A 20,391-nucleotide genomic window follows, 5' to 3' on the forward strand; every position below is an offset into this window, starting at 1 on the left:
GACTAGATGACCTCCTGAGGTCCCTTCCAACCCTGATAGTCTATGATTCTATGATTGGTAGGGCTATCGAAAAGGCTCCTTGAAACGATGCCATGAAGAAATTGTTCATTATTTTAAAAATACTTCTTCTTTCACTATTCATATAAACACTTTGCCACCTTGAGACTGAGATCTGGAACCTAAACAAAGAATTTCCCCCTTTGTTGTGTCTGCACATTGGTTTATTGCTTTACCGTTGCTTGTGAGTACTGAACGACAAGCACAGATTTTTACCATGAATAGAAAAAAAAATCTCATTGAAGCATTTGTCTGTGGAAGCCCATGGGATTTATGCAGGTCAAGTGCGGCAAACAAGGCTCAGCGGTGTCAGATGAATGTAAAAAAATTGTTCAAGGTGCTTAACAGCTCTGGTGCTGAGTAGCCTTACACTGAGAGAAAGAGACTGTGTGTGTGTGTGTTTGTTTAAAGACTGAACTTAACAATTTCCATTCTGGCCTTCTTCTAGGTTTCTACATGTACATTGAAACGTCACGCCCGAGGCTGGAAGGAGAAAAGGCCAGACTTCTTAGTCCCTTTTTCAGTGTAGCCCCTAAAAACCCTTATGGAGTCACCAACACCGCATATTGTTTTAGTTTCTACTATCACATGTACGGACAGCACATAGGTGAGAGGAACCCGACAATATTGTCAGTTTTGGTGTAGGGCAAATTACAGGAGAAACTGTGGTTTTATTAATGGAAAACAATAACACACACATCTTACTGAAAAAGGAAAGGTCAGCAGCATCTAAATGTTACCCCTTTGTACAGCACCTAGCACCATGGGGTTCCGCTCCGTGACCAGGGCTGCCAGGTGCTATGGTAATACAGAATATAATAAGACGTGCCAATTAGCACCTTCATCACTTTGGGCTTGTTCAGCACAGCCCACACTTGAGGGCAATAGAGAACCACTCCATTCAAAGCATGGGGCAGCAGCAGGAACCCCTTCTAAGTGCATGTGAATGTGGCTTTGAGAAAGGAAATTTTCAAGTATTGCAGAGAGAAAGGGCTGTAAGCACTTTGCTAGTACTACACCAGTATTTTGAGTCCCCTGCCGTGAGGAGGCGAGGGTCGGGGTCACTTGATTATCAGCTATAACTCTCTTCTCATGGCTATTGTAACATCCCAGAATGGATTTCTACAGGCTGGTCCTGGCCCTTGGTGAAAAATCAAAAGAAACAGCCAAAAGTAGGTTTGTTTTTTTTAATGACGTACATGCCATATCTAAAGGACCCTGGTGTATCTCAGTGATATATATTTATGTGTTAAGAAGGCATAAGCAACAGCCGGCGCATCTCTCTGGATCCCAGAAACCCCATATAAGTGAACAGAGCATCAGAATGTGTCTGAATGGATTTCTAGCATCAAGCTGATTTCAAGTTTATGTTGCCGAAATTACATTTTTCGGGGCAAACCCCTCCCTCTGATGCATGGTAGTGGCTCCTTTTGGACTCCCCTGCCTCCCTCCAGGTAGGATTTAGCCCTTAAATAAAGCAGAGGAGTTGAATGAGTTTTGTTAGTTGCCACTGTAAGATGAACCATTTGGAGGCAGCTCCAAGGCAGGTCTTCAGTCGGAGCTTTCTTTGTAACGGCAAGGGTTAGTCGGGTTTAGTGAGTATCATTCAAAAAAACCTAAAATCCCATGGGAAGCTACTGATGGTATTTGGCAGTAAAGGATACAGTGAGGCCATATAAGTAGCCAGCATTTTCCAAGGTAATGGTAGGGTTGAGTACGGTGTCAACTTGACATCCCTTTGGACTCTTGTCCAAAGCATAATCACATCATGGGTCCAGCCTAATGTATCAGGGGAAGTTTCCATGTCTGCTCAATCCTTGGCTTCTCTGCTGAGACTGTTAATGGGAGTGCCGTGTGTGCTAATTGCAACAGGAGCAAATTCTGCCATCCGCACAGCTGCCCAACCAAATGGCAGAGGATTCCCAGCACCACAGTTGATTGGTGGTTGTAAGCCGGGCGGGTTTGGTTTGGCCATTTTGAAAAATGAGTGAGTTTAGTGCTCTTCAGGAGGAGAGAGAAATAATAGCACGGTCTTGGGTACCTCTGCAGCGCAGCCAGCCAATCACGCTCCCATTGGTACAATGGCCAAGAGGGAAAAGGGGAGCTCATGTGGAGAAATGAGGGCTGGGTATGAGATTACCAAATCCATTGTAAGGTTAGGCTAAAGCCTAGCTCCCAAGAGAAAAGCAGGCATGAATTCCCTGTCCTGTCACAATTAGGTTTGGAACTAGGGTCTATGTTTCTAATCGTACTCCCAAATATGTGTTGCTTTTAACTGTGAACCATATGAGAAGTTCCTGTCAGATCAGACAGAATTAACCCTGAGAATGCTCACATCCTCCTAACTGCCAGCCCAAAGAGGATGCACTCTGAATATTCACCTTTTCGAGGGGTTAACATTGATAATCCCTAAAAGTACAGACAGAAGACCGTTTGTGTCTCTTGTCTCTGCAAATGGCTGCTCATGTGGGCTCTTTCCTGTGAGGTGCTGAGCTCCTGTAACTGCAGCTCCTGTTCAATGGGAGTGTAGAGTGATTGGCATGTGGCAGGTTTGGGCCACAATAATATTTTCATACGTTTGTAACTGGAGCAATGAAGTGGCACGCGCTCTTTAAGAAGCAGTGCCAGGGCTAACGTACCACAGGTTTTCACAAGTGGTGCAGTCGGTCTGTGTCCTACATCACCTTATTTCCAATCTATTTGATCTACAGCAGCCTCTCAGTGTGGTACCGCGTTGTTGGGGGAACAAGGAATAAAACAAAGAGTCACCAGGGACAGTCTGTATTTAGTGAAAGACTGCCAAACCAAAATAAAAACAACACTGTACAAGAATACTGCCTGACGATCACTATTTCAGTAAAATAGTGTTCAATGGATGCCACAGAAAAGCTAATACAGTCATTAAAGCTTCTCTTCACCTTCAACAAGTTAGCCCAAGAGTTCCCAAGCTATAAAACCATCCAAAGCATAAACTCCTCTGATTTATTTTTATGCAAAAATGTATCATGTCTCCATTGCAATTTGTATTATCTGCTCAAGGGTCACTTGGCTGCTCATTTTCCTGTCTGTCAGAATTGTTCTCCGTTTAAAAGAAAAGTTCACCAGGGTTCAGTTTTTCAAAACAAGTCTTGCATGCAGTACTTGTGGTCTTTTGCAAGTATTCACAGCCATGACTGGCAGCAAGTTATTAATTTCAAGAGTAGGCGTTTACTGCAGGTTGAATCTATCAAACTTGCAAATGCATTTGGGGCTGACAAAAGTAGGTGTGTGTAAATAAACTCAAGAAGCTGCCAGATTGATTGAGAAGGCCTGCACATAGCTGGTGAAGTAATGCCTGTTCTTTTAAGCAAGAGGGCTCAAAAGATGTAATCCACATGTCATTAGTTTGAACTACATGACAGGAGTTTGGCAGAGGTATGAATGATCTTGCATTTTGGCATCCTGTATGGCCTAAATAATTGAGTGTGGTAATCATCCTGCAGTACCCACCCAGCTGTATGCCACAGTCTGTATCTCCCAGCACTAGTGGATAATACATTGACACAGAACATCGGTGCATTGCTTGCTATTGGCATTATTTTGGATCTTCATGAAAAGTAAGATTATATGTAATAGTTTTCTTTAATCTAGCATAAATTTAAATTCATGCTGTGACTACTCATAGGTGGGCTGGCTTTTCTCTAATGTATCTCTAGTAGTTGTTTGGAAAGCGCCTAAGCCTTTAGGGTACCACACTCTCTTCCTTCAGTTCTGCTCAACCCTGTGCTAAGCAATCCACATCTCCTTTAACTGCTCCCATGCCTGCAGTTCCTGGCAACTTATCTCACTCTTCTAACTGGCTGCTCCAATTGTGCTCCATTTCCCTGCCCTTAAGAAAACCGCACTTAGAACCTCCTTTCTCTCCCGGTTTCACTTTAACTTCCTGCTTCCCTTCATCTCTAACATCCTGGAACATGCACCTACTGTCCTCTTATTCCCTCCAATCGGGCATGTGCCTGGAACCTGCCAGCACAAAACTCACTGCACTTTCCTTTCTTTGCCTGCTCTAAGGGTCTCCACTCCCTATTCATTCTTCACTACTGCTTTTAACACTCTAAGCCATTCTTGTCTGCTCAAGACCTTCTCTTCACTGGGAGCCCATAACTCTGAACTCTTCCTTGCTGACTTATATGTCAGCATTACCTTTGGTGGATCTTCCTCCTCCTGGCTCCCCCTCCACCCTTCTTTCCAAATACTGCACTCATCCAGTATTCCGTCCCCCCTTCTAGCCCTCTGATTCTTTTCTTCCCACCCTGGACTATGAAGCCTACCCACTTCCCGTCCCCACTCTCTTTAAGTTACCATACTCCTAGCCAACCTGAAATCTCTAACAATGGCTGTTCTTTCTGCCTAGCCTTGGAGGCTTCTTCATTTCAAATCTTGCACCAAGGACCAGTGAGGAAGCAAGCAAGAAAGGGGGAGAATTATTTGAGCTGAACTGGCATGAATCTTACAAGAGCTTCCCATTCAGTTTGGAGCTGGTTCTTATTTCACAAGAGCCAGGCGACCCTTCCCCAGTGCTGAGCCCTGGTTGGCTCATCTGACAGATGGTGAACATGTGTGGAACCTGAACGACTGCTGGCCCAAGCTTCCCACATAGCTTCAGAAACAGCAACAGTGCATGCCTAGTACCTGCCACACCCTAGTTCTGGGTGTTGGTGGGTCCTTCTAGCTGAGTTGCCCTGCCCTCTGCATGTTTGAAAAGAGACAGGGTGTCCCTCTAAAATCCATGTCTCCTCCCCACTGCTTCTCTCTCTTCCTTTCGATTGAAAAATCAAATGCTACAGTGTAAAAAAAAAAAAAAAAACCCACCAGCCGTTAAGGCACCGAGGCCCATTCAGATTTGCACCCAGTCTGAAGGTAAGGTGGGAGCCTAATTCTTGGTGCGCCTGTGTAAACATCAGCTGCAGGCACATTTACTGCTTCTTTTTACGTCTGTCAATTTCATTCCATTTTTTTGTTGTTTTTTTAAAATCTAATCTTGTGTTTTTCAAGGCCATGAGTTGCACTAGGAACCAGAACTTTGTGTGACTTTGAGCTGTGTCATTGTGCAGGTGTCTCTTACAGCAGAGGTATATTTGTAAACTTAACTTGTACTTTGCGTTCCCAGGGTGCTGGATAAATTATATAATTAATGTTCCAGGGGACATGTTTTACTCAAGGCTTTGCTCTTCTTTGCATCCCTAGAGAACAGTGGCTTTTGAGAGCTTTGACGCTGTGAACTTTTTCAAATCAAGGCAAAAATGATTTTTTAAAAAAAGGCTGATATAGAAAGGACACCTCCAGCCTCCAGGCAGCAGGAGATAGCTGTGTCTGATGGGAAGCACATGAGAAACATGCACCGGGTCTATGAACTTCATGACTTCTTTAATCTTGCCAAATTCTATGTGACACTTGTTAGGGGGCTTATTCCTTCACCCACTTACTTCCCTGGTCCTTCTCGCATGAACAGAGAGCAACAATACCCGAAGTCCAAAGGTGCAAACAATTCGATGTTTATTGGGGTGAACTTCCAGCAAGCATGATTCCAGTTTCCTTCCTTAGTATCCTCCTTCCCAGCTCTGACACCACAGAGCCTTACACCTGTGTCCCTGTTCCCATTCCTACCCTTAGCCAAACATGATTCCAACTTCCTTACTCCCATTCCCTGTTCCCATTTCCCCCTTTAGCAAAACATGATTCCAATTTTCTTATCCCCATTCCCTGTTCCCATCCCACATGCCCATGCCCATGCCCACCCACACCCACACCCCAGTCACTTCCTCATTGACTACAGATTATATAGTAAAACTTGAGTTCTGCTTAGCTATACCTTAACCAATCATTTTCCTGAAATTTAACTAACCAATCCTAACATATTGTAACATGATTATGTAACCAATTATATCCCACCACCTCAATTAGTTTACACCCAGCAAAATTAATTATACAGCAGACAGGAACAATCACAGAACCAGACAGAGATTATACAGACAAACAACAGCAAAGTGGGAACTATAATGACAAAACAATACAGAAGTGAGGATTTCACATCCCAGCTATGGATAAGTGAGTTCTTGCCAGACAGGATGCTATCAAACTAAGTTTCCTTTTACATTTTCTAGGCACTTCCCTTTCTCTGGAGGTGATAGGAATACAATCCTGTCCTGATAGTGCCTAACAGCCCAATAGCACCTTATTTCAATGTGACTAGTTTGGAATGTGAGGATGTGACCGTTCGCTTCCCAGCTTATGGCTGCCTCTGCTGCTTAGCCAAAGGCCTGAGCCTAAGCACAGGGCCACAAACTGTCACAGTGAGAGAAGGCCCTTACACCGGCAGACAGTGATTTTGATTCTTTCTTTTATACCTCTATCACTAGCCAAGTGATAAGAATACACCTAAATTCTTAGAGTACAGGCCTTTGCAGACAGGCCTGAATATCTATATCCTAACAACACTTATGATTTTGTCACTTCCAACAGCAGGAAAAAAACATGTCACATTCCTATTCAAAGACCGAATGAATAAAGAATACATAAGGGAGAAGTAGGGGTGTGATGGCACCCTGGGGTACAACCTGGATCTGTGGGACCTCTGTGCTCCCTTAACTTTCCAGCCTGGGCTCTCTCACACAATGCTATGCCAGTGAGGAGCAGCAAAACTCCTCCAGATGCTGTGATCATTCAGCCATCAGCATATGGAGCCCCACACCCAGTGAAATTCCAGGAATGCTCCTTGAGCCACTCATGAATTATACAGAGAGAGGCAGCAGCCAATCATCTCAGCCTTGCACTGCAGAAATGTACCATCTTGCACTGTTCAAGTCTCCCTTGGACAGTGCAAGTTCATTAATAAGTTTGCCACTTCAAAGGAAAGTGGACATGCACCAGCCTTTGTCATCTGAGCTGAGCTTCCCCAAGCACTGCAACCAAACACACACTGTTTTAGCTAAAATATAAAACAGATTTATTAACTACAGAAAGAGAGATTTGAAGTGATTGTAAGTAGCAGACATAGAGATCAAAGTTGGTTATCTAAGAAATAAAAAGAGAAATGCAGCCTAAATTCTAACTTAGACTAAGCAAGACTGGAATCAAGCAGTCTCTCACCCTAACAGACGTTACAGGCAGCCCACAGTTCTTCAATACACAGACTAGGACCAGTCTCCCTAGTTCAAAGTCGTCTTCCAGAGGATCTTCCAGGAGTTGAGATGGAGCCGGAGGAGGAAAGGCCAAGTGATGATTTCACAGTCCCTCTTTTATACTTTCGTCCATCTGCTGGACAGATCCTTGCACTGATGCCAGTCCCCATTAGTCAGACTGTCCCCATCTGTGTAGGTACCTGCCCTCTCCAAGCAATCTCTCAGAGAGTGGATTCTTCTTGATGGGCCATTAATGTCCATCTGGCCAGTAATAGCGGCTCCTTTGTCCTGACTGAAAAGCTGGCTGTGGTGTCTCCCAACCTCACAACATACTTCAGTAGGACATATAGCAAAACTTCATAACTTCACGTACAATGACGACACAGACCATCCAACAGGATATTAAGGTTCAACAGATCAAGACTTTTAAAATGATACCTCACAAGCCATGCGTTGTATAAAGCCTATAATCATATGACAGTGGTGAATATGGGGCTTCCAGGGTGCTACTTTGAGGTACAGTGTGTCACAATGGGAAAGGGGCAAATGCCTAAGGGAGGGGTTGAAGCATCAAGGCAGACTGTTACCTGTAGCAAAGAGTGTCTGCACTGGAATCTGCACACAGCTGAACACTATTAACAAAGAAACTATCTGTGCAAAAGAACCAAACTGACTAACGTTGTTACTGGGTTTTTTCATAGGAAGCTTGAATGTTTACCTACGGTTAAAGGGACAGACCACGATAGAAAATCCAGTATGGTCTTCAAGTGGGAATAAGGGACAACACTGGAACCAGGCCCGGGTTAATATACACCCCACCACTTCATTTCAGGTAAGGCAGAGGAGAGTAAAGCTATCTGATGCATGCACTGGAAATAGAGCATTCTCTTTGGCACTGATGGGGGAAATCAAGCAAGTGTCCTGTTTACATTTCTGCTTTTTTGACACAGCATTTCACAGCTTCATTTCAGCTCTGAAAGCTGCTTTCTGGACAGATAATTGCTTTCCCTCTTGTAAATAGGTGCAGATCACAGAGATTAACAATGCATATTTAATGTCAGAATACCAACCATTACCTGGAATAGTAACCTGTTTTCAGCTGGGAATGGTGCTATCAGTTTATGTAAAACATGTTTTTTTTCAGCTGAGCAACTTGAATAGAAAGTTTGCTTCATGTGTAATTTGTCTGGGGACCAAGGAGCAATACACAATCAGATCCCTAGAAATTTATGCTCTCGCCACAAAAAAATAAATTATCTCTGAATCTTTGGTAACAATTAGGTGACAAAGGAACAGTATTCCCTGTAGAAAATTCCTGACTTTGCAAAGATACACACAGCATTCATTAGACTTACACAGCTTGCCGCAGGTTTTCACAAACTTTGTGCTTGATTTGATCATGAGACATGTACAGACTTCTGCAAAAAATGTGTGGTTTTATGGGCCCAACTCTGCTATCCATACTCATGAGGATGAGCAGTTGGTGACCTGAATGAGCCCAGTGAACTCAGTATAACTGCTTGAGTAAGAAACTCCTCTCCAGCATAAAAGTAGCACAAATGAACCTTATATCTTTAAAGCTATCCTACTCGCCAAGGATGATTAGGCACTATTGTTCTGGGCTCCAAAACGTATGCACCTCCAAGTCTGCTAACCTGAAAACATGGATTGGCAATTACTACTGATCCTGACCCTGAATTTTTCATTTCCAAAGTAAAGGGCAACGATAGAAGGAAAGTTATTTGATGCCCGTGCTCCTAGAGGCTGTTCCAAGCATATAAAAGGCAGCATGGAAGACGCTGGGAAGAAAACAATGAGAGAAGGATGACATGGAGGAGTTGGTAAACTAGAAAACGTGGACAGAGCAAAGACTGTGGGGACTGTCTCCATATTTGCTCACCCAGTATCATCTATGCTTATTAAAGGTTTCAGGAATCTCTACCCCCAGATTAGAGACCCTACTCCAACCTTAGACCTCAACCTGCTACTCAGATACCTGATGAGATCTCCATTCGAACCAATGGCAACCTGTTCTCTGCTCAGTTTATCTATGAAGATGTCCTTTTTAGTAGCCATCACATTGGCCTGTAGGTTTGGGGAGATTGGAGCCTTGATGGCAGATCCCCCCTTTACAGTTTTCTTCAAGGACAAAAGGTCTTTACGTCAAAACCCTAAATTCTTACCTAAAGTTCTATCGGAGTTCCATCTTAACCATTCCATTCATCTACCAGTGTTTCTTCCGAAGCCACATAGTTCTCTGCAGGAGTCCTGTTTTCATATATTGGATGTTAAAAGGGCTTTGGCTTTCCGCATTGATAGGACGAAGCATTTTGAAAAGTCACCCAGGCTGTTCATCTCCTTCATGGATAGATCCAAGGGGTCCATGATCTCTGCTTAGAGACCATCAAGATGGCTATCTGGAGGTACTGTCATTTGTTATGATGCTCTTCCTCCACAGCAGGTAATAGCACATTTGATCACATCACAAGCAACACATCATTAGTTAAGAACGTCTCAGTATCTGGTATATGTACAGCTGCGACTTGGGCCTCATACACTTTCAAAGTATTTACACTTTACTCCCTGCCAGTCCCGATGCAGCATTTGGTACTTAAGTACTATCTTCGGTTCTAGTCTAAATTCCAAAGTCACCTGAAGTGCAGAACCCATGGCGCGGGGACTACTCAAAAAAGAAGAAAAGGAAGTTACTCACCTTGTGCAGTACCTGGGGTTCTTCAAGAGGTGTCCTCCTGTGGTGCTCCACTGCCCGCCCTCCTTCCCCTCTGCTTCCGACTGTTCTCTACGGGATATGAAGAAGGCGGAGAAGGAACTGAAGGTGCTTTGCCCAAGCATGCCTATACAGCCTTGGTGTCTGGCATGAGGCGGTAGAGGGAATATGCACAGGCCAAACTGCTAATGGAAACTCTCTAATCAAGGGCTCGGGAGGCACATGAGCACCTGAAGTGGAGCACTCAGAGGGATTCATATCGCAAAAACCAGCAGTTACTGTCTTCATGTCTGTCGTAGAGTTTTATATTGCCACCACCACCATATGCAAATGCCTTTCATATAATATCAATAGCACTAGCCACATTCCTAGTGGGTTTCATTGGGTCTCTGACTCTTCTCTCTTTTTAGGTTACAACTCTGTGTAGAGTTTTTTGTTTGTTCTTGAGTTAGCTCGTTTTCTTTGGTTGATTTGATTTTTACAGGGTTTTTTTATTTGTTATATGAAAAAACCTAGGCCCAGGAAGACAAGTAAAAGAAATGTCATATTTACGTCTGGTCAAAACTTTTCCGTCTCAACTTTTTTTGAGGGAAACATTTTCCACTAAATTTAATTTTCGCAGAGAGTGCTTGCTTTTCTTGAAATGTTTAGTTGGAAAACCTAAACAGTGAACATTTTCAGTTTTTGACCCCCCTTACCTCCCAAACTGCAATCTACAAAGTTTAAATGCTCAGTTAGTGATTGCATCTGTTTTAATGTGACTTTGTTTTGCACCTGGGCAACCTGTGCCAACTAGCTTTGTGCAGTGTTGTTGTAGCTGTGTTGGTCCTAGGACATTAGAGAGACAAGGTGGGTGAGGTGATATCTTCCATTGGGACAACTTCAGTTGGTGAGGGAGTCAAGCTTTCGAGCTTACACAGAGCTCTTCTTTAGGTGACTTGAAGCGCTCTGTATAGTTCCAAAGCTAGTCTCTCTTGTCTTTCACACAACGCACAGTCAACCTGTGGAACTCCTTGCAAGAGGATGTTGTAAAGGCCAAGACTGTAAAAGGGTTCAAAAAAGAACTAAATAAATTAATGAAAGGCTATTAGCCAGGATGGGCAGGGATGGCGTCCCTAACCTCTGTTTGCCAGAAGCTGGGAATGGGCAACAGGGGATGGATCACTTGATGATTACCTGTTCTGTTCATTCCCTCTGGGGCACCTGGCATTCGCCACTGTCAGAAGACAGAAGACCGGGCTACATGAACGTTTGGTCTGACCCATTTTGGCCGTTCTTATGTTCTCACCAACAGGAGTTAGTCCAATAAAAGATATTACCTCACTCACCTTATCTCCCTAATTTACTGCTTTGGAAGTTATCCAAAGCCAGGCAAGATTTCATCCTTCCAACATCTAATTCGGCTTATAAACCTCTGTTGTGATTTAGTCCAGAATAATGAGCACGATTCATTTAATTCTTCAGAAACAAATGGATATTTTACATGAAAGGATGGATCTGTCAATAAACAAACAAACAGCATGCACGCACACACAAATCAAGTGAATTTTAGTGTCTGGAACAGACTGACAGACTGTGAAAGATGGACAGACTGCCCTGGGGAATTAAACGCTTTGTTTCTCCACAGAACAGATACAGCACAGGGGTTGCCCAAGGCAAGCACTTAAGCTGCATGTCATCTCTAGGGTTATGGATGTGGCTTCGTTTTCATTCCCATCAGTCCATGTCCTCTGTACTTAGCCCCCTGACAAGGATGCCAGTATTGGTAGCTTTTTTCATTATTTTGACTTTCGGCTACTAGAAACAGGCTGAGAACGTCATCATCTTAGACCCAAATGAAATGTTGGCAAGAAACTCCAAAGCTGGCTACAATAGTTACTTGGGCCCTGGGAATAAAAGAAGGCCAAGAAGACTTGGGGCTTGTCTACACTGGCACTTTACAGCACTGAACCTTTCTCGCTCAGGGGTGTGAAAAAGCACCCCCCTGAGCGCAGCAAGTTTCAGGGCTGTAACGCGCCCCTGTAGGCAGTGCCCCAGCGCTGGGGGCTGTGCCCCCCGTGGAGGTGGTTTTTTAGAGCGCTGGGAGAACTCTCCCCCAGCACTCTGCTGTGACCGCACTTTAACATTGCCAGTGTGGACTAGCCCTCAGGATAAAAGATGAGCCCCACTGCATCATTCCTTCCAATTAAGGATGCTCTGAGCATGAACATTTAGATCCAGGTTGAAATCTTTGCCAAGCTTGGGGGCGTTCGGACATGGGATTTTGAGTGGGCTGGTTTCTACTGCTATTCAGGAGTCTCTCCAGGGAAGTACGCCCCGCCTGACATCTATTGGAAAAAGCAACTAAAAGCAAAATCCCCTTTGAGGCTCCCTGGATCGATGGGAAGATATAAGGCATAGTTTCCATTTTACTTGTCAAGAGAGTAAAGTGGCCTTCAGTATATTTGTAAGCCCTGCTATTCTTCTGCTTAAATGCAGCATTTCTAACAACAGCTGTGTAAAATTACATGGGCACAGATAATAGCTTTTGCTAGAGACTGGTAGGGGATTGTGATCATCTGGCACATCCTGCAAGTAACTACGAGCTGAACACTAGACTGCGCTTCATGAATTGCCAATACTCTTCTGCTGTGATTTGTTTGGAGCCAGTGGCCAACCTGGCTAACAGGGAACCATCTTTGAAACCTGTGCAGCTTCTTGCCAGAAGCAGATTTTAATTAAATGCAACTGCTTGTATGTTTGTTTATAGAGTTCTTGGTGTCTTGAAGCAGTGCTTGTCCTAACCAGGAGAGATTTGATTTTAAACCCGGTTGACAGGTTCTGTACAGCCTGCCAAGAGAGGGAGGTGAGCAGCACTTTGAGAAAAGAGGAGAAAGATATTTTCCTTTCAAGCTGAATACTTTCCATTATAAGTGTTAGAGTGGGGGAAATGTGATGAGAGGGTAATTACCAGAAACACTGTTTTCAGACAGTGGGCTAAAAATGGAAACCTTGCTGTTCTCCCAATTACTGTTCCTGGTTACACTAATGCCTGCCTTGTTACAGTAATTAACCTACAATATCACACTTCAGTAAAATAACGATGGAGTCATCCACTACAAATGTGCTGCTTTCCAGTTTATTTAGCATTGCGAGCACAGAACTTGCAGTGTGACTTAAGGCACGCCAGTCAGCTTTTAAATACATCCCCGAGCCCGGCCACTCTACCGCCGTAGTGTCAACAACCTAGAGCAGTGCTTCTTAAGCTCTCTGATGTGGGGGACTGGCAATTTTTTTTTCCAATGTGCGTGCAGACCGGCAGCCGATGGCTCGTGGACCGGCACCGGTCCGCGGGCCACCACTTTGAGTAGCACTAGCCTAGAGGGTGAATTTGGCTTAATACACGTAGGACATGTGTCTACTGCTGACGGCATGAGTAACGCGATCAAGTGGAATAAAGAAAGTAAAATCTGCCTCTACACAGCATAATGTCTTGCGATCTGGTATTCTGGCACATCGTAGTGCTTGAATGTTATTTATATGGTAATGTCCATCCATGCGTGGTGCTGAGCACCTCTTGCGAGATGCAGTGCACTGCTTCACTGGGTATTGAGGACTTGCTGGACATTTGTAATGAAAGCTACTCATTCTAACTGAACAACACCGACTGAACTGTATTAATGAGCAAAGAAAAGATGGAACCTGTCAAAAGAACTTTGATAGGCTCAATCCTGTGCCCTATTAAATCACTGGTAAAACTGCTGCTGAAATCAGTGGCAGCAGAATCCGGTTAAGTGTTTTCTATAATCGGTACTGTAACTGAATTATTACTAAATGTAATGTATTACTCCAAATAGAATTAAATGTCTTCCAGTTGTTAATTTCTGTATCAGTGCCACAGTGTTTCCATATGATGTGCTTTGAATTTCATACATATATTGTAGTAGATGAAAGTTTAAAACTTGTCATCTCTGTTAACTGAAAGCATTTCAAAAGGATAGCTGTGTGAATTTGATTGCTTGCAAAATAGGGGTTGCATAATTCCCTTCACCTTTACAGAAAGACTTTGAAGTTTGCTATTGGATACATTTTCTCATGTTTCTGCAGTACTGTAGTAATCCTTCATTAATAACTGGCATTATGGCAAATATTAGTAACTACCTTGCTACAGGCCAGACATCTCCAAACTGGGATAACTTTTCTCTCCAGCTAAAGTAATACAGATTTCTGCCTCTAACTGTCTCACAACGTTGCTCTCTTTTTCGTCAACCACATACTGTCCTTGGTTGGCAATTACCATTCTCATATTCTGAGAACACACTGGACCACGTCTGATTTTTTTTCTCAAGGTGCCCTGAAAACAAGGGGAAACATCTACACTGGAGAACTGCTAACCATCACAAGGATGGGAATAGCCTCTCGCTATTCATCGTTGAGCTAGGATCTGCTCATTTCCTTCACCAAAGCAATAATGGGAAGTGCTGTTGACACCCAGTGCTTCCTGAGAGACCAGGCTCCTCTAGTGTATGAACCTGGAAAAAACATGATGGACATATGCCGCAATAAGCAGTGGTGCTGACGTAGTCTCAGTCATGTCCTCCAGTGACTTGCAATAAATATTTTCTCAGGCTTGTCTTAGGGGGCTAGTCATCATCCAAACAGACTCTGGCAGAACCCCAAATGAAAGAGAGAGTGGTGAATGAGTGTCCATGTGACTCTCTGGAACCTCTCAAAAGAAAAGTCTAAATACAACACCAGCCTGTTCCAAAGTTTCTCTCAGACTGGGGGTAATGACCACCAGGGGCAGTTTGCAAACAGGTGCGAGGGGGTTAAGACCACCCTGTCCTTTCCATATTGCTGAGTAGCAAGGGGATCCCAGTGTGATCCCAGCTAGATTAGATGAGTGTCGCAGTATGGAAATGTGATCGGTGGAACAGGTTTGGGAAAAGTGGAGAACCACTGATCTCATCTCACCCAGGAGTTTCTTTGAACTCTGTCTAATTGACGCACCCTCATGTCTTCCCCGGAACAAGGTCACGTGCAATAATAAGTTGTAATGCCAAGAGACCTCCAGCAGAGGGCAAACTCATGTTTAAGCCAGTCGTATAGATAGCAGACGCCTCCCTTTTTTCATGGCACATTATCTGAGATGCCTTCACTGTATGGTGCCAGACGACCATCACGCCTACACTGTATGGTGCCAGACGACCATCACGCCTGTACTGTGTGGTGCCAGACGACCATCACGCCTGTACTGTGTGGTGCCAGACGACCATCAGGCCTATACTGTGTGGTGCCAGACGACCATCACGCCTACACTGTATGGTGCCAGACGACCATCACGCCTGTACTGTATGGTGCCAGACGACCATCACGCCTTCACTGTATGGTGCCAGACGACCATCACGCCTTCACTGTATGGTGCCAGACGACCATCACGCCTTCACTGTATGGTGCCAGACGACCATCACGCCTACACTGTATGGTGCCAGACGACCATCACGCCTGTACTGTGTGGTGCCAGACGACCATCACGCCTTCACTGTATGGTGCCAGACGACCATCACGCCTTCACTGTATGGTGCCAGACGACCATCACGCCTGTACTGTGTGGTGCCAGACGACCATCACGCCTTCACTGTATGGTGCCAGACGACCATCACGCCTTCACTGTATGGTGCCAGACGACCATCACGCCTGTACTGTGTGGTGCCAGACGACCATCACGCCTACACTGTGTGGTGCCAGACGACCATCACGCCTGTACTGTGTGGTGCCAGACGACCATCACGCCTACACTGTATGGTGCCAGACGACCATCACGCCTACACTGTATGGTGCCAGACGACCATCACGCCTACACTGTATGGTGCCAGACGACCATCACACCTGTACTGTGTGGTGCCAGACGACCATCACGCCTGTACTGTATGGTGCCAGACGACCATCACGCCTGTACTGTGTGGTGCCAGACGACCATCACGCCTTCACTGTATGGTGCCAGACGACCATCACGCCTACACTGTATGGTGCCAGACGACCATCACGCCTACACTGTATGGTGCCAGACGACCATCACACCTGTACTGTATGGTGCCAGACGACCATCACGCCTGTACTGTATGGTGCCAGACTACCATCAGGCCTTCACTGTATGGTGCCAGACGACCATCACGCCTGTACTGTGTGGTGCCAGACGACCATCACGCCTACACTGTATGGTGCCAGACGACCATCACGCCTGTACCGTATGGTGCCAGACGACCATCACACCTGTACTGTGTGGTGCCAGACGACCATCACGCCTGTACTGTATGGTGCCAGACGACCATCACACCTGTACTGTGTGGTGCCAGACGACCATCACGCCTGTACTGTATGGTGCCAGACGACCATCACGCCTGTACTGTGTGGTGCCAGACTACCATCAGGCCTTCACTGTATGGTGCCAGACGACCATCATGCCTGTACTGTGTGGTGCCAGACGACCATCACGCCTTCACTGTATGGTGCCAGACGACCATCACGCCTTCACTGTATGGTGCCAGACGACCATCACGCCTTCACTGTATGGTGCCAGACGACCATCACGCCTTCACTGTATGGTGCCAGACGACCATCACGCCTACACTGTATGGTGCCAGACGACCATCACGCCTGTACTGTATGGTGCCAGACGACCATCAGGCCTATACTGTGTGGTGCCAGACGACCATCACGCCTGTACTGTATGGTGCCAGACGACCATCACGCCTGTACTGTATGGTGCCAGACGACCATTAGGCCTTCACTGTATGGTGCCAGACGACCATCACGCCTGTACTGTGTGGTGCCAGACGACCATCACGCCTTCACTGTATGGTGCCAGACGACCATCACGCCTGTACTGTATGGTGCCAGCCGACCATCACGCCTTCACTGTATGGTGCCAGACGACCATCAGGCCTATACTGGATGGTGCCAGACGATCATCACGCCTATACTGTATGGTGCCAGACGACCATCACGCCTACACTGTGTGGTGCCAGACGACCATCACGCCTTTATTTCTATAGTGCCGCCCATTGAGGGACGTGGGTGCTATGCAGCAGACAAGCAAATGTCCAGTCTTGGGATGACATGCTGTGCTGTCATTGGTTGTTGCTGAGGTGTTTTGTTTTGCGGGGGGATAGAGTTGCTCCCTGGAACTAGTCGCTGGTGTTGGGCTGAGGCTCCTAGCAGACAGAATAGCCCTGCATGCTGTGCCAGGCCTGGTGTATACTTGTAAACAAAGCAAGTTACAGTTAACATATGCCTAGACTCTGCACTAATGATTTCTCCGTTACTGGGATGCTGGCCTGCAAGCTCAACAGGTGTATGTACATTACTGAAGGCACATCGAGAGTCATGAACTACAGCTCTTTAATTTAACCACATTAATTTGTGTCTGTGAATAGAGCTGAATATTTTCTATTTGTCATGAATTCCTTGTATTGCTAATTGTATCATATTTATTTTTTGCAGCTCATTTTTGAAGGGATCCGAGGTCCTGGCATAGAAGGTGATATTGCTATTGATGATGTATCAATTGTGGAAGGAGAGTGTATGAAAGCAGACCAGCCAGCCAACAGTAAGTGGGTCCTCCAGACAGTGTGATGAGCTGTCTAGATACTTATGCCTCTCCCCATCGCTGTAAATGTGAGCTGTGTTCTAAACCAGACCCTGAGGTGCAGAAAACAAAACAAAATATTTCCCAGTAAAGATGGAGATTTTTAAATATTACCTTGGAACCAAAATCTGGAGCCAAAATATATCTATTCAAATATGAAAATGCATAACATTTTTTTTTAAATGTAATGGCAGCAAAGAGAAGGAAAACCAAATGGGAGGCAGGCAGGACAGGACCATGAAATTGCACTCTGGTGTATAGCTAGAAAGCATGTATATAATGGCACTGGTCTATATTAAAGGAATACTAGTTCTCCTCATATAGAGCCAGATTCTGATAGCCACCATCCCATCGTTCCATGCCTTACTCTATAGGACTCCATTTGAAGTCAGTGGAATTGTTTGCGGAGTAAGGTACGACTGTACTGAGGTCAGGATATCAGAATCTGTCCCCTAGACAACAGACATTTGGATATTAATAACATACTTAATTTTAAAAGTGTATAGATCTCCTTTTCTTTTACAATGAATAAACATTGTGTGTGTGTGTGTGTGTGCATTTGAGTGTGTGCGTATATATTTATTTGTTTTATTATTATTATACATAAAAATCTCCATTACCCTACTTATAAATCTGACTGAATAAAGGGAGGGAAGGAGATAGATAGATAGATAGATGGGAGGGATAGCACTGGCCTGCTAAACCCAGGATTGTGACTTCAATCCTTGAGGGGGCCATTTAGAGATCAGGGGCAAAAATTGGGAATTGGTCCTGCTTTGAGCAGGGGGTTAGACTAGATGATCTCCTGAGGTCCCTGCCAACCCTGATGTTCTATGATTCTAGAGATAGATATTATAGGCTCACAACTATGCTAAAAGAATTTTAAGGTTGCAAAGCCAAACACTCAAAATTTAGGAAATTCCCAAATGTAGGCTGCCTGTGAAACCTTAATTCACACACACACACCCCAGGCACACACTTTGTGCATAGGTTTTTATGATACAGTCTTTAATTATATGATCACTTACTATTTTTCTCACAGGACCTGTGCCTTATTCAGTGCCCAGGATTGACCTTGGTCCCCTTATTTATCAATAAATATCATCCAGTTATCCCAACAGCTCTGGAACTTTGGTGGAAGTGGGAAGCCCACGAGACTCTGTCCCTCTCCGTGGCCTTGCCCCCTGCTCCTCCTCTTCTTCCCAAGGCCCCGCCCCCTGGCCCGGCTGGAAGTCAGAGCTGGGCCATGGTAAGAGTCACGGGGCACTGTGGGGAGTTCTGGACCCTCCACCTGCCCTGGGCAGCAGGCCAGGGTTCCCAAGAGCAGACTCCAGCCCATGACCCTGCCCCCCTGGGGCACACCACCCAGGGCAGGTGAAGGGTTAAGGGCTCCCCACAGTAGCTTCCCTGGTGGCTTCCCAGTTCCGACTTCCAGCCTGGCCAGGGGGCGTGGCCTTGGGGGGAAGAGGCGGAGCAGGGGCAGGGCTCCTGAGAGGGACCGGGTCTTTTGGAAAGCACCAGGAAGAGGCTGGCACCACCAGCAGGGGCTAGATTCTGCAGCGGGGGAGCTGCTTTCCTCCCACATTGTGAAGCGCAGTCCCTCCCAGCGCCATTCTGGTCCCCTGCCCCCCAAACTATGTCCATGTTAAAAAGCAGGCGGGCATGGCCCTTGCACTTTTAAAAGTGTGGGGGGGGCAGAGGGGTGGTGCCGGCACCCCTGAGTTATTCTGTTCCCCAGCCTCTGCATTTCCAAACGGGATCTTTCAATCTGTGCAGTGTCAGTGTGCCATTTACCCTTAGGTGGTAAACTCTTGATTCTCTGATTGTTAATTCCACTCTTTTTCTCCCCCACTCTTTGTAGATTTACGAGCAGGTGCTGTTGGGACATTAGCACATATATGGCTTTTCCCAGTGATCCTCCTCATGTCTGTCTTAAGTCATCAAAGGTGACCTTATCCTGGCAGAGGCTATGAAAGATTCACCAGGCATTGGCATGAAGAAAGAGTCTTTGTAAAATGGACATTTAAAAACAAACTACCAAAGATTCCTCCACTGACTGACTCAAAACATTAAAATAAATAAATAAATAAAAATTAAAAAAAAAAAAAGCACTGGGGATAAAAGGCATCATGGGAGCGTAACTGGCTCTGAACCACATGTGAAAAGCGATCTGGCATAAAAGAGACCTTCAGGTGCTTTTGTGGTCTATAAGAAATACGGCATCATCTGGTTGAACTCTGAAAAAAAGACCTATAGAAATCCTTGTCAAAGCACAAAGTCATGGCTGGTTTTGTTTCAAATGAATAGTTTGCTTGTTACCATGGAAACCTAATGGCCTGCCAAAAAAAGAGAGTGAGCGAGAGAGAAACAACACCTCACTGTAAACAGGGTATATGAAGAGCTGGCGTTTATTTTCCCTTCAAGAAGGTTTTTAGTATAGAATTCAATAAATGTAGGCCCTTTCACCTTTGGGTGTCACCTCCCCTAGAAAATAACCCTCGATCAAAGATGTTTAAGACATTTATGTTTCATTTTTTCATGGCTATGCTAGATAACTGTATGCTGTCTCCTTTTGCATGCATTATTATCCAGGGTGTGTAACCTGGGATTACATATGACACGGGCTTAAACGAGTTTGCTTGCAGCCACTTCAACACCCTTCCTCCCCAGCTAAGTCATCCGTTCTAATGAAGTGAAGAAACCAAACCACCGTCTTTTATAAATTGCCATGGAAACCAAGTGCCTTCAATGAAACAAGCCTGATTAAAAACAAACAAAATCAACACAGAAGCTTGCGCTGCTAAAATGTGGTTTGTGCA

At 45.1% G+C, this 20,391-nt stretch overlaps 1 protein-coding gene across 4 annotated transcripts in view; it reads left to right on the top strand.

Annotated features, from left to right (window-relative positions):
* MDGA2 (MAM domain containing glycosylphosphatidylinositol anchor 2) overlaps positions 1 to 19,961 on the top strand; it is a 665,204-nt gene extending 645,243 nt beyond the window's left edge. For all 4 annotated transcript variants that reach the window (XM_084631535.1, XM_084631536.1, XM_084631538.1 and 1 more), the window contains 4 exons: positions 506 to 664; positions 7,919 to 8,049; positions 17,428 to 17,533; positions 19,434 to 19,961. In XM_084631535.1, the coding sequence (XP_084487661.1) occupies positions 506 to 664; positions 7,919 to 8,049; positions 17,428 to 17,533; positions 19,434 to 19,522 (485 nt within the window). In that variant the 3' untranslated portion in view covers positions 19,523 to 19,961. The remainder of the gene's footprint in view (positions 1 to 505; positions 665 to 7,918; positions 8,050 to 17,427; positions 17,534 to 19,433) is intronic.
* Positions 19,962 to 20,391: the final 430 nt, after the last annotated feature.

Source organism: Lepidochelys olivacea (assembly GCF_965140295.1).
Source record: "Lepidochelys olivacea isolate rLepOli2 genome assembly, chromosome: 6".
NCBI classification, from domain to species: Eukaryota; Metazoa; Chordata; order Testudines; family Cheloniidae; genus Lepidochelys; species Lepidochelys olivacea.